General features: G+C 49.6%; 1 protein-coding gene across 3 annotated transcripts in view; it reads left to right on the top strand.

Annotated features, from left to right (window-relative positions):
* XYLT1 (xylosyltransferase 1) overlaps positions 1-27,485 on the top strand; it is a 313,185-nt gene that overhangs the window by 210,318 nt on the left and 75,382 nt on the right. For all 3 annotated transcript variants that reach the window (XM_023246430.2, XM_045047341.1, XM_045047342.1), the window contains exons 4-5: positions 19,693-19,865; positions 20,868-21,070. In XM_023246430.2, the coding sequence (XP_023102198.2) occupies positions 19,693-19,865; positions 20,868-21,070 (376 nt within the window). The remainder of the gene's footprint in view (positions 1-19,692; positions 19,866-20,867; positions 21,071-27,485) is intronic.

Here is a 27,485-nt window from a genome sequence, read left to right as displayed (position 1 = left end):
CTTCACTGTTGCATCTTCAGAAAAGTATAAAGACCGGGTCGGCCTTTGATCCCCTGGCCCCATCTCCTCCCTCCTTTGTATTAAGCATTTCCTTCATTGAATTCAACACCTTTTGTAAAATAGGTTTGTCTCTCCTTTCCACCCTCCCCCCCCCCGCCCCCACCCCAGTTAAGTATAAGCTCCTTGAAGATAAATTCAATATGTGTTTTGTTCTATGCATCGCTGGCACCTGGCAGGGTAACTGATCCTAGTAGACATTCATTGAATATTGGTGAAGGTGAAGGTGAAGGTGAAGGTGAAGGTGAAGGTGAAGGTGAAGGTGAAGGTAGGTAGGTAGGTAGGAAGGAAGGAAGGAAGGAAGGAAGGAAGGATGAATATCTGTGTTCGTTGACACAGATGTCAAGGGTATATTGAAACTAGAATGCGTACGACAGAGCAGGATGTATATGATTATATGTAGTGTGGGTGCGTAGAAATACTTGGAAAATCTTCACCAACGTGTAAACAGTAGTGATCTCTAGATGCTTTCATGTGCGAGGGGTTTCTCCCTTTATGTTGCTCTGCATGCTTGAATTGTCTAACAGTGAGTATGTATTATCTGCAAAGAAATCAAAGAAACACCCAGACCAGGCAAAGGAATGACTCTAGACAGGGTTAAACACGAGCTCCTTCCTCGAACCCTAGTGAGATGCAGCTCCCGAGCATGGCCCCACACCCAGGTGTCACTCACCCTTGCAAGGAAATGGATCTATTGAGATTCCAAGTGCACTTGGGGGGCTCCCTGTTCCCCATTGCCATGAGCTCTCTAGTACATGGTGGTGGGGTTTTTTAATTTTTTAAAATTCTTTTCATATTTATTTTTGAGAGAGAGAGAGCGTGAGCAGAGGAGGGGCAGAGAGAGAGAAAGACAGAGTCCAAAGCAGGCTCCAGACTCCAAGCTGTCAGCACAGAACCCAACGTGGGTCTCGAACCCATGAACCATGAGATCATGACCTGAGCCAAAGTCAGATGCTCAACCAACTGAGCCACCCAGGAACCCCATTATACATATGTGTGTGTGTGTGTATTTGTGTGTGTGTGTGTATGTATGTAATTTTTTTTTTTTTGAGAGAGAGTTATGAGTAGGGAAAGGACAGAGAGAGAGAGAGAGAGAGAGACAGAGAATCCCAAGCAGGCTCTACAGTCAGCACAGAGCCCTATGTGGTGGCTCAGACTCTCAAATCATGAGATCGTGACCTGAACTGAAATCAAGAATCGGACGCTTCACTGACTGAGCCACTCAGGCGTCCCTGATCTGTGTGTTTCACTAGCTATGTCTTCTTTCAACAGAAATGTATTCAGTGTGTCTCAGGTGCTCCTGGCTTTGTCCCCAGGCATCTGGTTAGGCCTTGGAGAGGCACAAGTAAAGACGGCGTAATTCCTGCCCTCTCGGAGCAAAGCCTAATGCTGTGCTGGGTTGACATTTGCTTCCCTTACTGTTGAAATGAACTGGCGGGGTGCCCGGGTGGCTCAGTCGGTTGAGCGTCCGACTCTTGGTTTCGCCCCAGGTCATGATGTTGCGGTTTGTTAGTTCAAGCCCCACACTGAGCTCTGTGTTGGCAACACAGAGCCTGCTTGGGATTCTCTCTCTCCCTCTCTCTGAAGATAAATAAAGGTTGAAAGAAAGAAAAAAGAAAAGAAAAGAAAAGAAAAGAAAAGAAAAGAAAAGAAAAGAAAAGAAAAGAAAAGAAAAAGAGAAACCATTAGCTGTGCGTTGGTTGGCCAAGAGGATGGCTATGCTTCTGGATCCACCCAGTGCTTGTTTCTCAGAAGGCAGGATGGCAGAGTATTCTGTATTCAGGCTGCCTGTATCCACATCCTGGCCCGTAACTCCCTAGCTGTTTGGCCCCAAGCAGTTGACCCACTCCCTCTGTGCCTCAGTTTCCCCATCTGTAAAATGGGGGTGGTGGTGGCGCTTCCCTTGTAAGTTCGCTGCAGGGTCTAAACGAAGCGACCCATGAACAAGCTTGGCCGAGTGACCCGTGCACCAACACGAGCCTGTGTGTTTACCCCTGTCCGCACTGTGTGATGTGACAGCATTAACGTGACAAATGGGCAACAATTTGGGGGAATGTCCCATTTTAAAAAGAAGGCACCTGCAGAACATATTTATGGTTTATGGTCAGGAGACAGCGTTAATGGCCCATAATGTGATTACTGTGAGGATTTTTATTAGGAAAATTCCAACCAATTCGGCATTAATTAATGTACTGTTACTTGAGAGTGTTACTCTTCCAGTCCTTGGTGAGTTGGAGAAAATAAACCTGTTGTCAAAACCCTTACCCTGAGAAGTAAATAAGAGCTGTTCCCTCTTCCAGTGGCTCCATTTGTAATAAAAATAGATGAGTCTCTGCGTTTTTCCACAGCAGTATTTATTGAGCCCGCGAGTGCCTTCAGCAGAGGAGAGAAGGACAGAGATGAAAATGTCAAGCGACAGGAAGGCTCGCAGGAGAACTTGGGAAATGGTAACCTCAGGGTCAAAAAGGCAGGGAGCACGGATGAAGCAGCGTTCTCGACACCCCAAACCTCAGACCGCACCGTGTGGGTCTTGGCCCCACTCTCCCTCCTCTCTGCATCAGGCAGCCGTGCACCGAGCACCATCCCATCTGCGAACCGCAAAATGGGTCCTGCCTGCAGTGCGCACCGCCCCCCCTCCCCCACCCCACCGCCCCGCCATCCATAACAAGCCTCTTAGGATGGCTCGTCATCTCTTGCACTGCAGTCCCTAAGATGGTGCCCAGGACCCTGTGTGATGATGTCTCTTCATGCCAGTCTCACCACGTGCTTTAGCTGGGCCTCGGTGTTGCAGCCACCCTGGCCCTCCTCCCTGTCCTGTCATTTACTGCACTGTCTTTCCTCACGGGCCTTGGCACGTGCTGATCCCTCTACGTGGGGACACTGTCCCCTTCCTGCTTACTTAGTTAACTAACTCCTCACTCTACCTGGAGATCTTAGATCTTAGCCCAAGAAATGCATCCCCTGCCCTCCTCGAGTAGTGTACTAAGCAGCTCTGGGCACCTTCAACACCAGAAAGTTATTTTCTCATGCTTCTGGAGGCCAGAAGTCCAAGACTGGGGTGCCAGCTGGTCGGGTTCTGGTGAGAGCCGTGTTCCTGACTTGCAGATGACCAGTTCTTGCCGCATGTTCACATGGCGGACAGAATACAAGCTCTTTCTGTCTCTTCTCACAAGGGCTGTGATCCCGTATGACCAGGGTTCTGCCCCAATGACCCCACTTAATCACCACCCCCCCCTTCAACGTCCATCTCCAATGCGGTCACCTGAGGGTTAGGGCTTTGACGTATGAATTTGGGTTGGGGACATGATTCGGTTCATATGGCGAGCTGGTGTCTGAGGAAAAGGGAGGGGCAGCCCAGCACGGTGAGGAGCAGAAGCAGGGGTTCGATGACATTCAGCTAGGTTTCAGCCTCACGGAAAGGGTCGCTGGGCGAGCACGGTGGGAAATAAAATTGGAAAGGAGAAGCAAGAACTTGAATGCAGCCCCTCGCGTGTCATGATTTAAGGTGATAGTAATAGGGCCACCATTCGGTTTTCTTCCTGTGGTGGAAACGGTCTGGGGAATATTCAGGTGTTCGTTGCCGGTCTTCTCTTCGGGAGAGTCTTCCGCTCCTGAGCCAAGGCTCTCTGTGGCACAGGTGTCGCTCTATTACCTGCTCCCATAACTGCTCCTGGTTATGGTTGCTGAGTATCAAACCACCCCATGTAGAACACTGCACTTTTTTATTCCAGTGGAGACTGCAGATCAGGAATTTGAGGCGAGCACAGAGAAGAAGACAGGTGACTGGAGGGACAAAATTGCGCCAAGTTCAGAGCCCCTGCTCTGTAGTGTGCACTTCCCCGAGTGACTCCCGAGATTCCGCCCTACAAGGCAGGAGTCAGTATTTGCCCTCATTTTTTTTTTTCTTGAATGTTTTTTTTTTTTAATTTATTTTTTGAGAGAGAGACATAGAGTGTGAGTGGGAGAGGGTCAGAGAGAGAGGGAGACACAGAATCTGAAGCGGGCTCCAGGTTCTAAGCTATCAGCACAGAGCCTGATGTGGGGCTTGAACCCACAAACTGTGAGATCATGACCTGAGCCAAAGTCAGACGCTTAATCGACTGAGCCACCCAGGCACTCCCGCACTCGTTTTACTGATGAGGAGCTAGAGCATTAGGTGATAGAACTTGCCCAACCTCACAGAGTCACAGTGGGTGAAGAGCTAAGGTTTGAACCCAGATCTCATGGATTTCAGAGCCAAACTTCTTTCCACTTGGCCATGCCGCCTTTCCAGAGTGACTGTCCATGTTGGCAAGAAGGAAGTAGGCCATCGTGGCCAAGAATCTCCTGCCTCCCCATGGGGTGAGAGGTTCTCAAGCCACAGTCATACTGATCCCTCTGTGGGACGTTGGGAAATGCTGAGGGGACCGGGCATTGCGTGGGACGATGTTAAATGTCCTTGAGTGCATGAGACAACCCTACCCAACGGAGAAGTCATCTCTCCTCAAATGCCGGTAGTTTCTGTTGAGAATCCTTAGTTAAGAAGGGGAGAATCGGGGCGCCTGGGTGGCGCAGTCGGTTAAGCATCCGACTTCAGCCAGGTCACAATCTTGCGGTCCGTGAGTTCGAGCCCCGCGTCGGGCTCTGGGCTGATGGCTCAGAGCCTGGAGCCTGTTTCCGTTTCTGTGTCTCCCTCTCTCTCTGCCCCTCCCCCGTTCGTGCTCTGTCTCTGTCTCAAAAATAAATAAACGTTGAAAAAAAAAATTTAAAAAAAAAAAAAAAGAAAGAAGGGGAGAATAGGTGACCTATTCATTGGTACTGAAACCGTCTGAGAGGTTGCTCAAGTACAGTAGGAAGCTGTTAGTTTCCTCGTACAGTTTAGCTTAGGGGTTGTCTTGGTCCTTTGTGCTTTAAGAAAGTACCACAGAGTAAGTGGCTTATAAAGAACAGAAATTGATTGTTTATACTTCTGGAGGCTGAGAAGTCTAAGATAGAGGGTGCCCGTAGATCCGGTGTATGGTGAGGACCTACTTCCTACACAGCTGTCTTCCCTTTATGTCCTCGCTTGGCAGAAGGGCGAGGGAGCCCCCTGAGATTTCTATTATTTGGGCGCAGGCCCCATCGCATTTGTGAGGACTCTGCCCTAATGACTTACCTAATCACCTCCCAAAGGCCCCACCTCCTAATATCATCACCTGGGGCATTAGGCTTTCAACATAGGCGTTTGGGAGTTGGGGACACAAATCTTGATACCATAGTAGAGGTTAAAAACCCTCATTTTAGGGGCGCCTGGGTGGCTCGGCCGGTTAAGTGTCCGACTTCAGCCCAGGTCATGATCTCACCATCCATGAGTTAGAGCCCCGCGTTGGGCTTTGTGCTGACAGCTCGGAGCCTGGAGCCTGCTTCAGATCTGTGTGTCCCTTTCTGTCTCTCTGCCCCTCCCCTGTTCTCACTCTGTCTATCTCTCTGTCTCAAAAATAAATAAACATAAAAAAAAAATTTTAAGCCCTCGTTTCAGTGGCTGACAGATTTGAATGCTGGTTTTGCACCTTATGAGCTAGCCAGGTCAAGCATCCGGTCTGAGTCTCAACTTCCTTATCCGTAAAATAGGACTAAGCAGGGTATCTCCCCACAACGTTCTGCTGTAAGAAGTAAATGAAATAATGTCTGTTGAGAAACACTCAGCCTGGGGCCTGGCACACAGCAGTAGCTGTTAGCATAATGACCCTTTCATCCGGATGCCAGGGAAAAGTAACATCAGCAGGATGGACACGAGCTTGCAGGACCGAGAGCAGCATTTTCACAGATGATGTGTAACAGGCAAAGTGACTGGGACCCAGTGAATTGCGGCGAAATGTACCATACGCCATCAATATCTATCCCACCAGTTTCCATTTATTGAGCAGTACATCATTAGAATATCCCTGGGCTCTCGACAATAAAATCAATAAGACGGTTCAGCCATGGGCTGTGGTTTAATAACTCCAGACTTGAATGGAGGGGAAAAAAAAATCAGTGAGCAGGAACATTTCCTGAGTGCTTGGTCGGGGTGGAGGGAGGCATTTTCTCAGAGTGGGAGGAAAAATAACAGTGAGCTAGGCTTCAGTCTCTGGCGGAGCAGGAGGCCATGGGGATTTGAGGAGGAGTCTGGAGATGTATCTGGGTGTAAAGCCACACCTTGAGACACGTGGTTTTGTAAAGGTGGTTGAAAAGAAAAGGTATCCAGAAGGTGGTTCTCAACCCTGACTGCACATCGGACCCCTTGGGAGCTTTAAAAATTTGCCACCACTGTTACCCACCAAAGTTATTAAATCAGAATTTCTTGGGGCGGAGTCAAAGCATGGATTTAGTTTGTTTTGGTTTGTTTTGTTTTTATTAAGATGCTCAGGTGATTCTAATGTGCACCTAGGGTTAAAAATCACTAGCCTACTGTGCCTGCTTGGGATTTTCTCTCTACGTCTCTGTCCCTCCCCCACTCGCTCATGCAATCTCTCTCTCAAAATAGACAGACTCAAAAAAAAAAAAAAAAAAAGAATCACTAGCCTAGGCTGGTGATTTTTCAAATGTTAGCTTGCACCAGAATCACCTGGAAGGCTTGTCAAATAAAATGCAGAGGTGCTGGGCCCCATGCCCAGAGTTTCAGAGTCGGAAGCTCTGGGTGGACTGAAATTTGCATTTCCAGTAGGTTCTCAGGTATTGCTGATGCTGATGATCAAAGACCACATTTTAAGACCTTCCGTTCCACAGCAGTGCTTTTCCATGGAGAGCGATGGTGTCCATTTTCCCAGGGGACATTTGTCAATGAAAGGAGACGTTTGGGGAAGGTGCTCCTGGCATCGAGTGGGTACAGGACAAAGATGTGACACAGATGTGCATCCTACAGTGCACAGGACGACCCTCACCTCCCACAACCGAGGATCTGGCCCCAAGTGTCAGTTGTGCCAAGGTTGAGAAACCCCTTTGGGCCCCGTGGGATCCTGAGCAAAGCTGGGAATGCTGAGGTTCTTGCCAGGCAAAGTCTGCACGTGGAACATGGTATTTGAAGTCAGATCCACTTGTACCCTAATCTCTTTTCCACCTCCCGGCTCTGTGACCTTGAGCAAGCTCCTTCTCCTCTCTGATCCCAGGACAATTATCCACGAATGGGGATAATTTCCATGCGCTGCATTTCTATGAGAGGTAGAAGCCTGTAAAAGAACCTCATGAATGTTAAGTGCCCCACAAATTGGAGTGAAAATCGAAAGGATGGTGTTTGTCAGCACAGCCATGGCTCCGTCTCCCTAGCGGGAAGATGGTCCCTCAGAGCCCCCCCTAGAAAAGTCCTGAACAAAACCTGGTTCCCTGAAGCCGGCTGGGAAGGCCAGGAGTGTAGGAAGGACCTGCGAGTCCTTCTGTGAAGTATGGATGGGGCTGCTCAGGCATCAGCCTGTAGCTGGTCTTCACCTCCCCTCATTTGTTTAACAAACTCAGCACGTCCCAGGTGGGGAAGCAGGCCTGTGGAGCCTAATTAATATTCCTGAAGCTTCCTTCACCCCTCAGCCCTCTTCACCATTTTCCCATATCCACATTCCACCTGCCCTATTATTCTCATAATGTTTTCATGGCAGGAGACTCACTCTTATTTTTACTTAAGTCAGTTTTATTTTCAGAGTAATTTTGCATCACTGCTGTAAGTGGAAATCTTGCTATCACTTGCCATAAAGAGGCAGGAACCACGCAAGGGCATTCAGTGGCATTCAGCGCTGTCCAGTACTCCCTTTGCTTGCCAAAGATGCTGGTCTATGTGATCCATCGATTCCGCCTCTGGGGGTAGACCCAAAAGAACTGAAGGCAGGTCTCAGAGGCCTCTCAACACCCATTTCCACAGCAGCGTTACTCGCAAGAACCAAAAGGTGGAGGCAGACCAGCTATTCACCTGCCCATGAGAGGATAAACCAGAATGTGGTCTGTCCTCAACAATGGAAGATGACTCAACTTGAGAAGTAAAGGAAATCCTGCCATCCGCTACAGCATGTATGACCTCTAGGCACGTTAGGCTAGAAACCAGACCCAAAAGAGCACCTATTCTACGATTCCACTTCGGCGAAATCTCCTGGAGTGGTCACATTCATGGAGACAGAGAGTGGTGGTCGCCTGGGGCTTGGAGGGAAGAGAGAATAGGAGCTGTGGTTTAATGAGGATTCCAGATGTGCAAGATGGAAAGTGCTGGTGACAGATGATGGTGACAATTGCACGACAGAATGGATGGGCTTAACACTCCTGAATGGTATGCTTACGAATGGTTAAGATGGTAAACGTTATGCACATTTGGGCACAGTTTGACCCAAAAGGAAGTTCAGGATGCTTGGAGGGCCTTTAGGGGACTCGAAAGAAGGGAGAGGGGCAGGGTCAAGGATGGCTTTGCCGAGAAAGGTTCATTGCTCCTGAGCCCTGAAGGGTGCTGGCCTGGCCACCTTTACCCTTGGAGCGGCGTTCTCCCAGCTCCCCCCTCCCGACTCCATGGTCCCCTTGTGAGACCCTCTCCCCTCATTCTCCCTAAGTCCGACTGGTGGTAATTTGATGGCATTGAATTAGCTCCCATGCTGGAGGGCAGCTGGGCATTTTTCTGGTTGCTCAGCAAGGGTCCCCAAGCTGCCAAAAGCCTCAAGGAAAAGTGGAGACCCAGCGCTCGGCCAGTTCACCCGATGAGTGGAGACAGGCCTGCATCCTCCACTTCGGCCTCCCGGCCCCCAAACCTGCGTGCAGCTGCCAGGCTTAAACCACCAGACAGAAATCATTCATTCACTGAGAACTCCACGCTGGGCTCCACTCTGTGCTGGGCCAGGGCAGAAGGGTGGTGATGGCGTCCTAGGAAAGGTGAAACCTGGCCGTGGCCCGTGGGGAACTGATAGCTATCAAAAACCAAACTGACATGGTGTCTCTATGCAGGGTTCTGTCATGCGACCGTGACAGAGAAGGGAATCCTGCGGTGGGGGATGGCATGGATGGACCTCGAGGGCATCATGCCAAGTGGGATAAGCTGGACAGAGAAAGACAGATACTGCCTGGTATCACTTATATGTGGAAACTAGGAAGGAAGGGAGGGAGGGACGGAGGGAAAAGAAAGGAAAGGAAAAGGCCAAGCTCCTGGAAATAGTAGAAAAGTGGCTGCAGGGTCTGAGGGATGGGGGAAATAGGGAAAGGTGGGTGCAAGGGTGAAAACTCTGAGTTTTAAGATGAATGAGCTCTGCGGGGCTGATGTAAAACATGGTGGCTGCAGTTGATAACACCGTATTGTATAATTGAAATTTGCTGAGAGCAGACCTTAAATGTTCACATACACACACACACACACACACACACACACACACACACACACACAGAAGATAATAAGTATGTGAGGTGATGGATGTGTTAATTAACTAGATGGATGGGGGACCCATTTACAGTGTATATCAAAGAACTACAATGTACACTTTATGTATTTCAAAATTTTATGTCACTTATACCTCCATAAAGCTGAAGAGAGACAAGAGGAGGGAGGGCAAGAGAGAAAAAGGAAGGGAAGGGGAGGGAAGGAGAAAGGAACGGAAAGAAAGAAGGAAGGAACGGGACAGGAGGTCAGCTCAGGGAAGCCAACCCCACTTTCAGAGAAGGAAGCTTTCTATGCACTGGTGCTAATTCCGCAAGGGTAGGATCCCAGACTATGGAAATTTCGTCTCCCTCATCTGGCAGACTGACACACAGGTTTTGGAGCCCGGCAGGCCTGAGCGTTTGTCTTTGCCCTGGCACTCGACAGAGAAGGTGACTTGTCATCAGTTAGTGCCCCCTTGACCTCAGAATCCTTCATGGTAAGATGGGGTTATCAAAAATTAAAAAAAAAATTTTTTGTAATGTTTATTTTTGAGAGACCAAGCACAAACAGGCAGACGAGGGGCAGAGAGGGAGAGGCAGACACAGAATCCAAAGCAGGCTCCAGGCTCTGAGCTGTCAGCACAGAGCCCGACGCGGGCCTCGAACCCACGAACCATAGATTATGACCTGAGTCGAAGTCAGACGCTTAACTGACTGAGCCATCCAGGTGCCCCTTGGTACCTGCTTCCTTAGACCTTGGGAGAATGACAACATGCGTGGATAGTGCTTAGGGCATAGTAAGTGCTCAGTCTACCTAGACCTATCATTACTGTTTTGTAAGGGTTAGAGGGGTCAAGGAAGGGAAGTGACTCGCCCAGGGTCCCATGGCTGGATCACAGCAGAAGCAGGATTGGGACTCAGACTTGTGGCCTTTGGTGTACTTGCCCTCATACCCCGGCCAGCTTTCTGGGCACACTGAGAGCAGGACTTCTTTCTGGGCACTGGGCATCTCCCAAGTACTGGTCACCAGAATTCCGCAGAAGTCTCCCAGTGGGGAAAGGCACCCCCACCCAGGTCTGACAAAGAATCTACCACCGTCAGGGGCTGTCCCCCGAGTGATGTGAATCCTGCCTCTGTGCAGTGAGCCTGCCGCCAGTTGGAAGCCGTGTCCCATCCGCAGTCACGAATCACCGCACAACCCCGTGGGGTCGGGGACAGATTGCTCATCCCTCTTTATTTTTCATGTACATGCTTTATCCTGTTGTGGTAAGAACACTTAACATGAGATCTATCCTGTCAACACATCTTCAAGTGCCCAGCACTGGTCCCTCAAGGTACAATGTTGTGCAGCTGGACCCTAGAGCCTATTCGTCTCGCTGGCCTGAAACTTTCTGCTCATTGCTAGTAATCCCCCCGCCCCAGCCTCTGGCAGCCACCAGCCCACTCTCTGATTCTCTGCAGTTGACCACTCTCACCACCTCACACGCGGGCGATCATGCCGTATTTGCCTTTCCACGATGGGCTTCTTTACCCGAGCGTCACGCCCTCAACGTTCATCCCAATGGGAATGAACAACAGTACAGATGCTCCTCAAAAAATAAAAAAATAGAGCTACGAGGAACCATCCCATTTTACAGAGGAAGAACCGAGGATCAGAAAGGAACTCTGTCTTCCCAGAGTCTCTACCGGGAAGTGACAAAGCTGGCCACCGGTGCTGAAGTGCAGCCCACAGCCTCCCAGGCAGCAGGAAGCTGGTCATGATCCAGCTCGGAACCTCCTGACCCGAGTGCCACGTGCGCACAACCTTGTGTCCACGTGTCTCCCTTCCCGACCCAACCAACCCTCTTATTTGGAACCGAGTCAGAAAGCTGCTTCTCTTGCCGCAGGCCCGAGAGGCCCTCTCAGAGTATAAATAGCATTGAGGGCTTTGTTGGTGGAGCAACTATTCCAATCAAGTGGCTTTTTTGGATTTGGTTTTTGTTTGGTTGGTTTGGGTTTGGGATTTTTTTTTATTTTAGCAGTGTCCTGGAAGTTGTATTTATTTTTACTATTTTTTTATGGAGATAGAGTGAACGTATAGCATTCGTTCCAGGTGGACACTGTCATTACCTGGTAGTGGGATTCACCGCGAAAGGATCGCGGCCATAAGTCGCTCCCATTGGCCGCATGTACTCATCGCGGTGTGAGGCGCACACTGCGGAGGACTCTGGCTGTGGACATTGGCTTGGAAGCTGCGTGTGCACAGCTCTCGGAGCCTGAGAGGCTTCGGGGTTGAGCCTGCAACTGGGCCCATTAGTTAAACCAAGCTTGATGCTGATCCTTGTGGACGAACACCCTAGTAGAGATGATGACGTGCACACTGACGACGCGTACGCTCTTGTCTATTGAGCATTTACTGCACCACAGGCACAGTGCCGGGTACCGGACGCGAACATTCACGTGATGCAGATGCTGTGATTATCACATGCCTGTTTTACAGACGGGAAAGCTGGGGCTTGAAGAACTTGTGTAACTTGTTCAAGGTCTGCCTGACCAGAGGCAATGCTCTTCGGCCCCGTACCTTGTTTCTTCCTCCCAGGCAGTATTCCTGCAAGGTTGTTACCAGCATCACGATATTTGCCCAACACATCGACCCTTGCAAAAGCCGCTTCATCTTCCCCACCTCCCTGGAGCCTAAGCATCACTTAGTCCTCGTCTGACCCATGACCGTGATGAGAAACGCGGAGTTTGGGCAACAGGCCGAGTGCAGCACAGATAGAAACTGGCAGGACTCTCCGTGATTCCCTTTGCTTGGCCTTCACACCTGCATCGCAAAAATAGGTTTGATATTCTTCCCCGCAAAGAAGGCTTGTTAACTTTGGTCTGAAGTCAGCTTCTCCCGCTGTCCCTAATCACTCTGATCCTTCCACTTACTTCCTGTCTTGTGCCACAGGAACCTGATTACATTGTGAAATGCATCGGGGGGTTTTTTTGTTGATTTTTTTTTTTTTTTTTTTTTTTAGGAGCTGGGCAGTATTTGGGTCTTAGTCTGTGGAGACACACACGGCTCCGGCCACATGTCGTTATCTGTCCTGCAGCTGAAAGCTAGCTGACATGCTTCTTCTAGAAGCAGCCTTCCCTCTTTTTGTAATGGCGACAGTTTGATCGAGCGTAGTGGCAACGATAGGGCTCTGGCATCACAGACTTGCTTCATCCCCAGCACAGCCACGTCCCAAGAGGGACTTGTCTGAGCTCCAGCTTCCTCAGTCATATAATGGAAGGACAGTGACTCTCCTCATAGGGGTTTGGGTAGAAGTAAGAAAAAAAAAATCATGGATAGAAGTTGCTTAACACGTAGCAGCACTCAATAAACAGTTTGGTATTAGAATTATCAATTAGGCCTCACCTTTGTTATGTTTCATGATAAATGTAATCCATTTTACCAAATGCAGATAATGCAGAAAAGTATAAATAAGAGAGGAAAACTGTCACGTCACCATACGAACCTCTGTTAATATTTGGGAGCATGTCTTATAAAACGTTAGGGGTTATAGACTAGAACTTCTCTTTTGCTTGATATATTATAGACAACAGTCTGTATCAGTATGTATTAATAAGACCTTTCAGGCGATTCCTGTTTTGGACCATTATAAACACTATTGAGGTCAAGGCCCCAGGACCTTTGCACTTGCTACACTGGCTGCCAGCAATCCTCCTCATCCCTGATAATAACATGACTCACTCCCTCATCTTAATCAGAGTTTGTTCGCATATCCCCACATCAGCCTTCCCCGGCCACCGTAGTTAAATAAATCCCTTCCCTTAACATGACTTTGTTCTCTTTTTCATAACCTTTATCACTATCTGCAACTGTATTTTCTTTTTTTTTTTTTAACATTTTATTTATTTTTGAGACAGAAACAGAGCATGAACAGGGGAGGGTCAGAGAGAGAGAGGGAGACACAGAATCTGAAACAGGCTCCAGGCTCTGAGCTGTCAGCACAAAGCCCGACGCGGGGCTCGAACTCATGGACCGCGAGATCATGACCTGAGCCGAAGTCGGACGCCCAACCGACTGAGCCACCCAGGCGCCCCTGCAACTGTATTTTCTATTTGCTTACTTTTTTTTTATTGGCTTTCCATCCTGCTAGACTAAGCAGCATTCAGGGAAGGACTCTCTTGTGTCCACTAATATGACAAGAACTATGCCTGGCACATTCAAGACACCAGGTGAATGAATAAATGAACAAAAGAGCCTTCTATGTGTAGAGACTTACACGCTTGCCTTCTCCTAACCTTAATTAAGATAGATTCCTGGGGGCGGAGTTACTGGGTCAAGGGCTATGTTTAAAATTATAATTCTTGCGGCCACATCAGTGCTGGCCAAGCCGTGGCAGCTTCCCATCCCCCGCCCCCCAACCTCCCGCCAGCAGCATGGGAGAGAAGGTTTCTCCACTTGCGGCTCGTGCTGGGAATCTCACCACAGTCCGTTGAAGACGTACTGCATAGAAGACTTTTCAGGACCGCGGCCCCCGCAGTGGTGGCCGGGGTGTGGAGGGGGCCACCGCAGGACCCGTCTCCGCCCTGTCTGCGGTGTGGCTTCTTGTCCTCTCTAGCTCCCCCACCCGCCAGCCCCCACCGTGTCAGAGCTGCTTGCCGGAAAGGTCATTACAGGAGCCAGGGGCGTGCGACAACAATGGGAAGCTGGTGGCTGGCAGCTGGCAAAGGGCATCGTGTGAACCTCAGCCTTGGGAGCCGCACCCCCACCCGGCCGCCATGTGGGCACAAAACTCGCTCGTTCCCTCTCTGGTTATTCAGTGAAACGCATCGAGGTCCTACTACGTGCCGGAATGGGGGCCCGTTATGGGTGTGTTTCCGGAGCCAGCCATCCTGCCGCTTTGGGTGGGGCTCTGGGCCTCGGCTCCTGCCTCCGTCACCGGGCCCCTGAGAGAGGCAGAGCTGCCAGGTGAGGGGGCAGCAGGCGAGGCCTGGGGCCTTTTTGCACTCTGACGTCCTGGGGGTTCGTTTGCCTTTGCCCTGAGGGATGCTTGATAGGTGTGGAAGCTCGGTGGACCCGGCTTCTCCATCGTGGCTCCCTCTTTCCTTGTCTCTTCCTGTCTCTCTGTATCTGATTACATGGTTTGTCTCCGTTCATACCTGTGTAGGTTTCTGGCTTTCTCGGCGCTTCTGTGTGTGTTTCTCCCTCCATATGTGGGAGGAAGGGGGCGGTCTTCCTGCCTGCAGGTCTCCCTCCATTTTTCTCTCAATGGGATTGTGGCCCCTCTGTATCCCTGCTCCCTCTCTGCATCTGTCTCTCTGTCTTTGTCTATTTCTGTCTGTCTCTCTGCCCCTCAGCCCTGTCCTCATCCTCCCCTGTGTGTGTGTGTCTCCTTTCTTCAGGTATTTCAGTTCTTTCCTGCCCACCCCTATCCCCAAAATAGCCGGACTCCAGAGGAACCTGGGGTTTTTTGTTCCCTCTTCTCTTGGTTGCTCCCCACACCAGCTGTCTGACCCGGGGATGGCTTTCAGTCCAGAGGCTCTGTTGCTGGAGTGATAGTGCCTGATTTCCCTGGGGCTCGGTTCCTTTTCTTCAGAAGGGAAGCATTCACATCTATGTCTGTCTGTCCGTGAATCTGTTCTTTCTAAAACCCTAAAGAAAGTTACAAAAGGTTTTCTTGAACATCAGTGCACAAATCTCTTTAAAGACCAGCACATGGGGGGCTCCTGGGGGGCTCAGTCAGTTAAGCATCCACCTTTGGCTCGGGTCATGATCTTGCAGTTTGTGGGTTCAAGCCCCACATCAGGCTCTGTGCTGACAGCTCACAGCCTGGAGCCTGCTTTGGATTCTGTCTCCCTCCCTCTCTGCCTCTCTCTCTGCCTCTCTCTCTCTCTCTCTCTCTCTCTCTCTCTCTCTCTCAAAAATAAACACTAAAAACATTTTTTTTTAATTAAAAGAAAAAAGATCTGCACAGGGTCTGACGCCAACCCTCTCTGTCTCTCTACCCTCTGATGCCCTGGAGGCAGGTAAAGGTAGCAGACTGGATTTGGGCTTGTGTGTGACCCTGGGGAGACATGCTGATTTCTCTGAGCCTCACAGGCTGACCCTGCATTCCCCCAGAGCCAAGTAAGTCGCCCGCAAACCCAGTCCGGCACAGGCTGATGGGTAGCAGGCCCTCAAGTGACATCAACTCCTCTGGACCGGAGCAGTGGCTCGTGTCCAGAATGCATTCCTTCCTTCCATTCATTCGTTCACCCACCCATTCAGCAGCATGGCAAGAGATATCCACGGCCAGAGACCACCGGCTGATCCTAGAGGCCCAGGAAGCTGCAGGTGTGGGGAGCTCCAGATCAGTGTTACCCAGACACCTTGGGGTAGGGATGAGCAGTGTTACCTGAGGACCAGCAGGAGCCCCTGCAGAGTGAACTTCCTAGAAAATACGGTGTCGTGGGCCACCTTTAGGCCTTTGAAAAACCACCCGATGAAGTCCAGGTGGTAAAAAGGGGCACAGGTAGCCGTTGTTTCTAAACATTCCTCCCTTTGTTAAATAGTCTCCAAGGAGGGGAAGGCGAGGTCGCAGCCAGCATGGTGAAGATCAGTATGTTGCCTTTAGGCTGCAGTCATGGGAAGGAGAATACAAGCTTTTCTTACACGTTATCATCTTTTTACTTTGGATTCTCACATTCCTTAGTCCATTCATAATCCGTTTGTGAAAACAGGCTCACATCCTACGTGTCTTAGCACTTCAGGCGTTGTCCAGGGCTGGCATGTGGGGGGTTTTAAGGATGGATGGATAGTTGTGTGAGTGTCTAAAGGGACACGATTCCTCCAGGCATGCCCCTCTCATATAATCACCGGGAAAGCCCAGAGTATTTGTGATTGGTTCGGAGGGAAGATGAGAGGGTGGTTAGGATAACCCTTTCTGGTTGCCGGTCAGTCTGTCTGCAACAAGAGCCAAGATGGTAATTATCCCCAGGATCGCAGCTACGGACTGAACAGCCAAGGAGCCAAAGACGCGGGGATCCACCACGAGTGCTTAAAAAGATGGGCTCAGAAGCTTTGAGCTGAACTTCCAAAGGTGCCCCCTAGCTCTGCAGGCAGACCGCTCACCCCTTCCCCACTCCGAGGGCAAGCTGCAGACACTCCTATCCTAAAACAAGTGACCGTTGTCTTCTGTTTGCCCCAGCTGGCTGAGCCCCTCAAAGATAAGGACTTTTTTCCCTGAATTTTATTTTACTGGTACCTAGCACAGTATTTGGCAAAGAGGTACAGGCTAAATTAATATGGCATGAATCACCAAGTTGATAGTTGGAAGAGTGGGGGCATGGGTGATTTGCTTTGAGGATGCTGGATGGATGGGTGCATGGATGAATGGATGCTTGGTTTTCTGGATGATAAGCTGTTGAGTGCTGTGCTGGATGGGTTGTCGAATGGTTTGCTGGATGGGTGGTTGGATTTCGATGGATGGATGGATGGATGAAAAGGTGGGATCTTATTGGCCATCGAGAGTCAGCCTCCCACATAACATAGGAATCCTTCCTGCAGTGCCTATGATAGGCCTTGAATGCATGTCTACCTAGCTGCAATGACTGATTTACAGGCTATTTCATTAAAAAGCAGAATTGAGTAGGGGTTGTTTTGTTTTTTATTTTCTCTTTTAGAGAGAGTGTACATGAACGGGGAAAATGGGCAGAGGGAGAGAGAGAATCTTAAGCAGCCTCCATGGTCAGCACAGAGCCTGACACAGGGCTTCATCCCATGACCCTGGGATCGTGACCTGAGCCAAAATGAAAAGCTTGACGCTTACCCGACTGAGCCACCCAGGAGCCCCTCTGGTGTTTCCTGTCCTCTCCTCAACTCAAGCGGAATTGTTATAAACTTTTCCAAAGTCTGGGTGTGGTACCGTAGTATATATTAGTGTTTAAGGACATAGGCTCTGGAAATGGATCCAGGTTTGAATCTCAGCTGAATAATTAAAGCATTGTGACCTTGAATAAACAAATCCCTTGGCCTCTCTAAGCTACGGTTTCCTCACTTGCAAAATGGGGATAATAGCACTATCGTGCAGGGGTTGTTAAGAGGATTGAGTGAAATAATGAAGGGCAAGGGCTGGTCGGCGCTCAGTGAAACGTATTGTTATTATTATGGACCAAACCAAAATGTACCCTCCTATCGCTTTTTTTTTTCCAGCGAGAACCAGATGTCTGCCAGATCCTGTTATAGCATTGAGTGTTCATTGATAAACAACACCGAAATAGCCTCTCATCTCTTGGAGCTTACATCCTAGTGAAGTGTTCAAACAACTAATAAGTAAACAGATAAACAATTTCAGATGGTATTAAATGCTACGCAGAAGTTGAGATGCGGTGAGGTGAAAGAGAGTGATGTGGCTGGTGGCGGCAGGTGTTCTTCTGTTGAGCTGTGAACTAATGACAAGCTACAGCCATGCGAAGATCTAGGGAGAGGGTGTTCCAGGTAACAGGAATAGCCAGTGAGAAGGTCCTGAGGCAGAAATGAAACGGCTCAAGGAAAAGAAAGAAGGCCAGGTAGCAAGGTAGACGGTAAGGCACGCAGGGCGCAGAGGGCCTCAGGAGGTAGGTCATGTAGGCCGTAAAGGCTGGGCCACGTGATCTGGACATCATCCATGTTAATTTCATCCTGTCTTCTGGAACAGCATAGAAGGAGCCGTGTTCATTTGGCAGTCGCTCAGCTTTCCAGTGACAGCGGCAGGCTCCCAGTCTCCAGAGCTCCAGACTAACCGCTCCTGGTTCTCTGTTTTCCAAGCTGACATCCTGGGACACCTGCAACGTTCTGGGTCTCCTAAACCTAGAAGCCAGAAGAAATCAAATTTGAGCCAAAGGCAGTCAGGCAGAAGATCTCTAGTCAAAATTGTAATGAACTAACCCAGCAGGCTGTGTTCCTCCTTGAAGCCCTGCCCTTGGAGTGTTTGCAAGGGAAAGGAGGAGAAAAGGAATCTTTAAGGCTCTTCTAGGGTAAAAGACACGTGGAACCACGTAGATGCAGGTGGTTCTGGTCTAGCATCTGGGCTTTCAAAGAAAACCAAGAGATGATGGTGGCTGACCTCCAGCAGGACTGATAGAGCTAACTCAGGCGGGGTCATTAGGATCCCATGACTCAGCAGTGCCTCCTCTGTGTTGGCTTTTCTCTCAGAAAAAAATCTTTGTCCAGGCGGGGATAAATGGGCTCTTAGAGTCTTGCAGTTTTATGTATTGCAGAAGGGGAGCCTCTCTAATCTACTTGTTGCGACAAAAGCCTGGAATTCTACTGTCTTCTTGGCTAATTAGCTTCTTTGGGTCACACATTCGTCTCTGAACCGTACAGACTGTTCACTGCCAGAGAGATACAGTGTTCCAATTGGCCAGGCCTTAAGCTCTGTGACCTTCCCTGTCACCGATAATGGAGACCCTCCCCATCCATGTAGACTAAGGATGGAGGAGGGGGACGATGTCCCGTATGAGACGTTTGGATTCTCACATACATATCTCTCATACAACGTCCTGTATGAGAAAGTTTTCATTTTGGGAGATGACTTAGTTCTAGAGACCTTCTGTGTGACATTGTGCTTAAAATCAACAATACTCGGCTGTGATCTTAAAAGTGTAAGAGGGCAGATACCATATTTTCTGTTCTTACCACAATTTTTACAAAAAAAGGGTGCTGTTAGGAGGAGAAGGAAGAGTGGGTGCTGGACAGGCAAAGCCAGCTCGTGTATCTTGTGTTTTCCAGCTCAGAAATACCTCCTCCTTCCCCTGCAGTTCAGAGACACAGCTCTTACACCTCTCATTTCCTCCCGCCTTGTTCTATAGGTTAATACATGTGCTTAGGTCTCCGTCAGCTTTTTTAAAGCTTCTCGGGGCGCCTGGGTGGCGCAGTCGGTTAAGCGTCCGACTTCAGCCAGGTCACGATCTCGCGGTCCGTGGGTTCGAGCCCCGCATCGGGCTCTGGGCTGATGGCTCGGAGCCTGGAGCCTGTTTCCGATTCTGTGTCTCCCTCTCTCTCTGCCCCTCCCCCGTTCATGCTCTGTCTCTCTCTGTCCCAAAAATAAATAAAAAAACGTTGAAAAAAAAATTAAAAAATAAATAAATAAATAAAGCTTCTTGGGATTTGGATCCCTGCCTTTGTGGACCTCACGGTCCCCCACATTTGTACCAGGACGTTGTAAGTGTCCACGACAAGTTTAGTTAAGCTGGATTAGGTGTCAGGGCCCGATATGATGACCGTGCCTTTCAAATAGTCCCCAATTGAAGCATTAGAGAAACTCCCTGTCTCTCACCAAAGAACCTCTGGGCCTCACCCACCTCTGTGGTCTCTTGGGTTGTCCCCAGGCAAAGCCAACAAGAACGTTCAGTGGGACGAGGATTCGGTGGAGTACATGCTGGCCAACCCAGTCAGAATCGCCTTCGTCCTGGTGGTCCACGGCCGGGCCTCTCGGCAGCTGCAGCGCATGTTCAAGGCCATTTACCACAAAGACCATTTCTACTACATCCACGTGGACAAGGTGAGGAACTCCTCTCCCGCTTGCCACCCCTTGCTGCCTTTCTTGGCCCGTCTGTCTGCCCCTCTCCAAGCTGCCCTGCCTCTCAGGCAAGTCTGATAGTCTAATCAGCTGCCTCTCCTTGTAGCATTTGGTCTGGGGGAGAGAGAAAGAGAGAGAGAGGCACAGAGTGTGTGTGTGTGTGTGTGTGTGTGTGTGTGTGTGTGTGTGTGTGTGTTTCAAAGTCCCCAGTTGTGACTTTAGACTTTATCTGTAAACGTTGTGTTTCTTACCTCTTTTTCCTCACTGCTCCACTGCCCGATACGGTGCCTGCCGCTTTGTGAGCGGGGCTATCCCAGGGGTGGGCACACATGTCCCAGAAAGGGCCAGATGGTAAATATTTTAGGCTATGTGGGCTCTACACTCTCTGCTGCACCAACTCCGCTCTGCAATGTAGCGTGCAAGCAGCCATAAGAAATGTATAAATGAGTATGTGGGGCTGTGTTCCAATAAAACTTTATTTATAAAAACCCCGCAGCCGACTTATGCCTGAGGTAGAGGTTTCTGTTGGTCTGCTGACCTGACACGATTATGTCAGTAGTCGAGGAGGAAAAACGGGATGCTTGATCACAGCAGGACTTTGGGAAGGTCATGGAGAAGTTCCATCCCTCAACATACACACCAGGTTTAGACACGGTCGTACTTGTTAGCTTATTATCCTCAGACCACATGCCTTAGTCTTGTATTAAAATGCAGCATCCCAGGCACCAGCCCACACAGAGTGAACCATCAGCTCAGAGGTGGGGCCAGGGAATCTGCATTTCAAGTACCTAAAACAAGTTTTTAAAAATAATAGTTTCACACAGCCACATAGAAAGACCCTGCAGGCCTGAACCAGTTACTTGGCAAAGTCCGGTATGTTCAGAAGCCCTGTCAACTAGAAGGGAAGGGACAGAGAGAAGCCGAGGGGCATGTCTGTGTGTTTTCTGGGCTGCTGAATTGTCCCCTTTTCTCTCCTGGGAAAAGCGCTCTAATTACCTACATCGGCAAGTGCTCCAATTTGCCAGACAGTATGACAACGTTCGCGTCACCCCCTGGCGGATGGCCACCATCTGGGGAGGAGCCAGCCTCCTGTCCACGTACCTGCAGGGCATGCGTGACCTCCTGGAGATGACCGACTGGCCCTGGGACTTCTTCATCAACCTCAGCGCAGCCGACTACCCCATCAGGTAAGGCGGCCTGTGGCCCCAGGCCCACCTGTGCTAAGGTCTTGGCTTCCTCTTGCTTTCCTTGGTCCGAGCTGTGAAACCAGAGGCAGAGGCACATGGCCACCAGGCTGGAGAAGCATTCTGCCTCCATGAGATGCCATGGAGACCTTACACTTGGGGTCTTCCGGCCTGGGATCCGCACCGGACCTGAGCATCACGGATGCGTTCGTTCACTCATTCAGCTAGTGTTTATTTACTGAGGGCACGGTGTCCCCAGCTCTGTTCGAGGGTACACAGAAGAGACCTCAAAACCCCTACCTGTGGGGAGCTTCCATTCAAGTGGGGGAGACCACAACAAAATAGTACGGTGACATGTGAGAAGAACAAAGCAGAACATAGCAGCAGGACAGAGTTGTGATTTTAATGAGAGTGGCTGGGGAAGTCCTTATGGAGAAGAACAGGAGGAGGGGTGAGTTGCTCTGACTGGGAAAGTGGTCTAGGCGGAGGGAACTGCGGCTGCTGGGAATGTGCCTGGTGTACTCGGAGGCGGGGGGGCACAATGGGGCTCAGTGCGGCTGGGATAGAGTGCTAAGAGGTCATAGAGATTCCTGCAGTGACATGATGTTCGTTCTAGAATCTGGGAGTCCCTGGCATGTTTGATTAGAGGCAGGACAAGGTGTTGGAAAGGGAAGCAGAGTGGAGGGAGGGAGGTCAGTTGTGATAGGCCCGGCAGAGTCACAGACGTGTGTTTTTGGGCTATTGGATGCCCACGGGTCTCTGTACTTGGTCCCTAACAACTGTTAACAAAACAACGGTTTGCGCACATTTAAAAATTTGGAGGTTTCACGTGAAAGTATCAAATGGCAAGCTATTCTCCAATGTCTGCGCGCTGTGGGCCTGCAGGCTGCCAGCCACGATTGTGTGGAGCTGGTGGGGCGGCCAGCAGCCCTGAGGCACTGAGAAACTGAGATGCCACCAGGAACATCTGTCCCTTGGCCCAAACATTGATCTGCTCTTTAAAATAGGCTGTAAAAAAGGAAACTCCTCTAGACGGGGGGACGGGGAGAGAAGGCAAGAAAATGAAGTGTATTTCCTGCTGGAAGGCAGCTCTTTGCTTGGCTGTGTTGTGTCTTCCAGCCTGATTTATTGGTGGGGCTAAAAAGGAGAAGAGGACAGAGAGCGAAGGGCGGGGGGCCTAACTTCCTCTGGTGGCGCGAGGGTATTGGGTGAGGACAGTACTTTCCACACAAGAGCGACATGAAAGCATCTTTTAAAAAAAGAAAAAGAAAGAAACATTTTGGGGCACCTGGGTGGTTCAGTCGGTTAAGCGTCCGACTTCGGCTCGGTCATAATCTCGCGGCTGATGAGTTTGAGCCCTGTGTCAGACTCTGTCCTAGCAGCTCGGAGCCTGGAACCTGCTTCGGATGCTGTATCTCCCTTTCTCTGTCCCTCCCCTCCTCATGTTCTGTCTCTGTCTCTCTTTCTCAAAAATAAACATTAGAAAAAAATTTTTTTAAAGTTATCAGGGCAGTTTTCAAACACACATACGTGTGCTGAGAACAGTATAGGGAACCCTCACGTACACATCACCTAGTTTCAGCTGGAATCAGGTCGTGGCCAGTGCTGACGTGTCTGTGCTATCACCCTCTTCCCACGGCCCCACTGAAGCACTCCCGAGACACCATGTAGTTGTGTGTGTGTTTCCGTATACCTCCCGGAAAGATAAGTTCTTTTAACCTAACGTCCACAGGATGATCGCACCTAAACCATCATTCTTAATGTCATCAAATATGGAAAGCACACATCCCCAGGAGTTTGGGTTTTTAATCAGGAACCAAATAAGATACAGGCGTGGAGGGATGTCCTCTATTTAAAGCTAGAAATAGGGGCGCCTGGGTGGCGTAGTCGGTTAAGCGTCCGACTTCAGCCAGGTCACGATCTCGCGATCCGTGAGTTTGAGCCCCGCGTCAGGCTCTGGGCTGATGGCTCGGAGCCTGGAGCCTGTTTCCGATTCTGTGTCTCCCTCTCTCTCTGCCCCTCCCCCGTTCATGCTCTGTCTCTCTCTGTCCCAAAAATAAATAAAAAACGTTGAAAAAAAATTAAAAAAAAAAAAAGATTTAAAGTTAGAAATGGTCTCCATCTCCTTCACGATGCGATTCCTGGTGCCTTCCTTCCATCCTTGGTTGGTGGCATCTCATTGTTGGCTGGGAAGCCCTGGGCCCTGGCGGGAACCTGGGGAAGGCACACTCTTTGGCCAGTTTAGGCAGGGTTCACCTGGCACCCTTGCACCTGAGAAAAATGATCCTTAGAAACATACCTATTTTCTTTTGTTCATAGGATAGCAAGGCAAACAGATTATGAAACATGGTGGGCAGATTCTTACTTATTTACTTACTCATTTGTTCAGATGCCCATTCCACAGACGTTCGTTAAGCAACTCCTATGCTAAGCACTAATTGGGCATTTAGTGAGCAAAAGCGCCCCAGGCCCTACCTGGTGGAGCAGGTCCCCTGCCTGTGAAGGTGGAATTAGAGGCGCCATGCAAGGTGTGAAAGAGCTAGAAAGCAAGGGGATGACTAGGGGGTGGACATGGTCAGAGGTCAGAACATCTCAACTTGCAGTTTTAACTTGAAAACTGAAGGATTAAAAGATTGTCAGGCAAATGAGACAGAGATCATTCTAGAGTAGGCCCTAGATCATTCTAGACTGGGCACTAATGACATATTGAGTTGGATGACTCTTTGTTTTGGGGACTGTTCTGTGCACAGCATGACATTTAGCAGCAGCCCCTGGCCTCAGTCCACTAGATCCAATAGTGCCTTGCCTCCCCACTCCCCCCTCCCACCGACTCATTTGGGACAACCACCGATATCCCCAGACTTTGCCCAATGTCCCCAAGGGGCAAAAATGCTTCCAGTTGAAAATGCTTATTGAGAGAACAGTCTGGTCAAGACATGGGTCCGAGATGAACTTGATGCATTTGAGAAATCCATTTATAAATGGATGGAATATAATAAAAGAATGAGGAGATGTGAGTATAGAGAAGCACAGGGCAGGGGTGAGTTAGGACCTTCTCCCTCTGTCTTCCAAGAAAGGACTGAGTTCATATGTTGAGCATAACGTGTAATCAGGTAGATACTTCCTTCAGCTCCCAAAGCAAACCTGTTTTACACAAGGGCAAACTGAGACCCAACATCATGTAAGAAATACATGATTAGATTAGAAATACATGAAATAGATTGGAAATGAGAACCAGTTCTGTCCCATTCCAAGGTTGGTGTTCTTTCTGCTTCCTTGGGGAAGTCAGCTGGGCCCAGAGTGGCAAGATGGCCCCAGGCTACCTGGACCACAAAGCAGGAAACAATCCCATCCCTCAAGCTGGGCAAGGTAGTGGTTGCAGGGAAATGCCTTGAGAGAAGGTCCTTGGAGGTGGAAAGGTCACCTCTTGTCCCGAGTCTGATCATTCCTCCTCTGGACCTCCAATGCAGGCTGAGGTCATCTCAGCCTAGATGAAGTAGTGGCACTCGGCCAGAGACCTCTTTAGGTCCTGTGGGCATTCTTGCGCCCAGGGCCCTTCCCGGGAGACTTCCACCAGATCTCGAGGCTGCCCCCTAGGGGCCCAGTGTTGATTTGCCACAACCGTAGACACAACCAGGTCACCTGGGCCAGGGTGTCAGGATCTCTAGCACTTACACTTCCCCGAGGGTGGGTGCTCCGGGTCCCATCACTTGGCTTAGGGTTTGAGTCCGTGTTCCGCCAACTTCACTAGCTGTGTGACCATCTGGAAGTAAATTCGGTCTTTGTGAAATCAGGGTAGGTAATAGAACCTAACAAAGTGTCGGGCACTTACAAAGGGCTCAGTAAATGTCAGCTGTTAATTCTTGACCTGAATCCAAGGCTGAACCTCCTATATTTCTGAGGGGCCCAGAAATACTTTGCTAGACCATGTGCCAAACCTATTCTGGGTTCCAGAGAAGGGAGTCTTGGTATTTTTAGCTGCTTTAGCTTTAATGCTCCAGGTCTCTCCGTGCCTCTGTCAGTCTGTCTTTCTCCCCCTCTACCCTCACTGTTGTCATTTCCAGCACCCTTCGCCCCCCACCCCCACCCCCTTCTTCTGCCCACTTCACTTTGCCAGCCTCATGGCCAGAGGTACTTTCTGCATCAAGCACTGCTGGTTTCTCCTGCTATTGTTTCTGGGAAGTCACCCCACGCAAAAACATATGAATTTTGCAGATGAATGGTTTTATCCTGGGCAACTCTGATAGGCTTTCACTTCCCATCTGCCGCTCCATCTGTAGCCTCCAAAACCACTACTTCTCCCGTCCCAGGAAGGGTGAGCACACTTAGCAGCCTTCTCAAAGGGGCAGGAGTGCCCAAGTCAGAAGCTTCTAGGAGGTTCTCAAAACTTCGGGGATTTCCGAGGGCAGAGTCCACCCCACATGGCTAGTCTGAGCCATTCTGTGATTTGACCTCACCTCCCTGTGTCCCCTGCCCAACTCTAACTGAAGGGCCAGACTCTTGGCCTCTCAAGTCATAAAGACTCACTGATCTTTACGGGCTCCTAGCCTTGTTTGGGCCCTGGACACAGACAGCCTGGTTGGAGATTCTGAGCCACTGCCCTGGCCTTGGGGACCGTGCACGTTGCCTCTGCTTTTTGCTTCTCAGTTTGTCCACCTAAGAAAGGGACACAATGTTAGCACCTATTTTATAGGAATGTTAGGAGGGGTCAAGGAAATAGTACATCAAGGGCTTAGCACAGTGCCTGACACTAGAAAATTCTGGATAAATACAGGCTATTCTTATTCCAGCAGTGGAATCATGAGGTCTTCACAGGCGGGACTTCATCATCAACCGAGTTGCTTCCTTTGTTCCCTTTACTGAAGAAAAGACTGGTAAAATATTACTTGAACTCCCATCTCTTTTAAAAGCGGGAAAAGCAAAGTTAGACAATGAAGTCCAAATGTCTCAAGAAAACAGGACAGAACCAACTTGTTTGTGACCATGAACTGTAGCCCTGTATTTGGAATACAAGCTAAGTGTGTTTAAAGAATCCAGACCCTCCTGCTGTGCTGTGATGGGACGTGACGTCCTGGCCCGTGTAGGCTCTGGTTGGTGTTGGTTATGGCTGCAGGGCATGGATGAAAATAGATATTTCAAACGCCGAGGTCCTGCTAGGCGTCAAGTCTTCAAAGGACACGATGGTTTTATTGAGTATATTGAACTTACTAAGGCAGGAAGCTCCACTAGTTAGTATCCTCTAGTTAGATGGGCCTTAGAGACAAAACCAAAAATATTTCTCACTGTTGCTGGTTTGAGCTAGTCGTGAGAGACCCCACACTGTCTATCCTACACTAGGCCCTGTGTCCCAGACAAAGCAGATGCAAACAGAAGGAGGGTTGAGTGTGTCCATGGCCCCTCTGAGGCTTTCTTTCTTTTTTTTTTTTTTTAAGTTTATTTATTTGGAGAGAGAGAGTAGGAGGGGTAGAGAAAGAGAGGGAGAGAGAGAAAATGCCAAGCAGGCTCCGCACTGTCCACAGCATGGAACACGATGCAGGGCTTGAACTCACAAACCGTGAGATCATCACTTGAGGCGAAACCAAGAGTCAGAAGCTTAACCAACTGAGCCACCCAGGCGCCCCCAGGGCTCACTTTCTGTCTGGCGTGCAGGAGATGTGCATGTGTGCATGCATGTATGTGGCAGGGGAAACAGTACTGAAATTTTTCAAGCTAAATCTGGGATCTACTAATTCTGCCTCTTGCGGATCCGCTGCAGTAAGGTCTAACCCAGTGGGGCCCACCATGTGGCCACGGAAGTTACACCTGACCATAGACCCAAACTGCTGTGATGAGACAGCAGAGCCTCAGGCCAGGAGCATTAAGAGCAGATCTGTGGTGCCTCAGCAGGAAGCTCCAGCTCATGACAACAGGAACTGGGTGTGTCAGGGACTTCTCTGCTGTTCTAGACCAATGTTTACATAGGACCGATGGAGCCGAACTCACATCCAGATCCAACAAATACCTACTGTGCACCCACTGTGTGTTAGGCCCTCTGCTGAGGCTTTTAACATACACTTTGTCTCAATCCTCATTCCTCAAAAGGTAACTTCTCCTGTGTAAGAAAATTTAAGGAGGTTAGTAATAAAACAGAACTTCGAGTAAATTCTGCAGGAAGTCAGACCCTGGGTAATCTTCACAGCACAGATCCTGGTCAGCCTATGATTTGAAGTTACGTTAACCAGTACGGATGCCCAGGCATCTGTGTACAATTGCTTCCCTGCTTTTCATTCCGTTGGTTGCTCAGTGATCTTTCAGTGCTCAAAGAACTCCTGTTGTTAATAGCAAATCGCAACCACAGCAAATGCACATCCCTGGCATAATTCTGAGTGTTTGACATAGTCCCGACAGCAGCTCTATGACGTACACACTTTCAGTATCC

Source organism: Felis catus, chromosome E3, assembly GCF_018350175.1.
Source record: "Felis catus isolate Fca126 chromosome E3, F.catus_Fca126_mat1.0, whole genome shotgun sequence".
Taxonomy (NCBI): domain Eukaryota; kingdom Metazoa; phylum Chordata; class Mammalia; order Carnivora; family Felidae; genus Felis; species Felis catus.
This window is presented reverse-complemented; position numbering and strand designations above follow the sequence as displayed.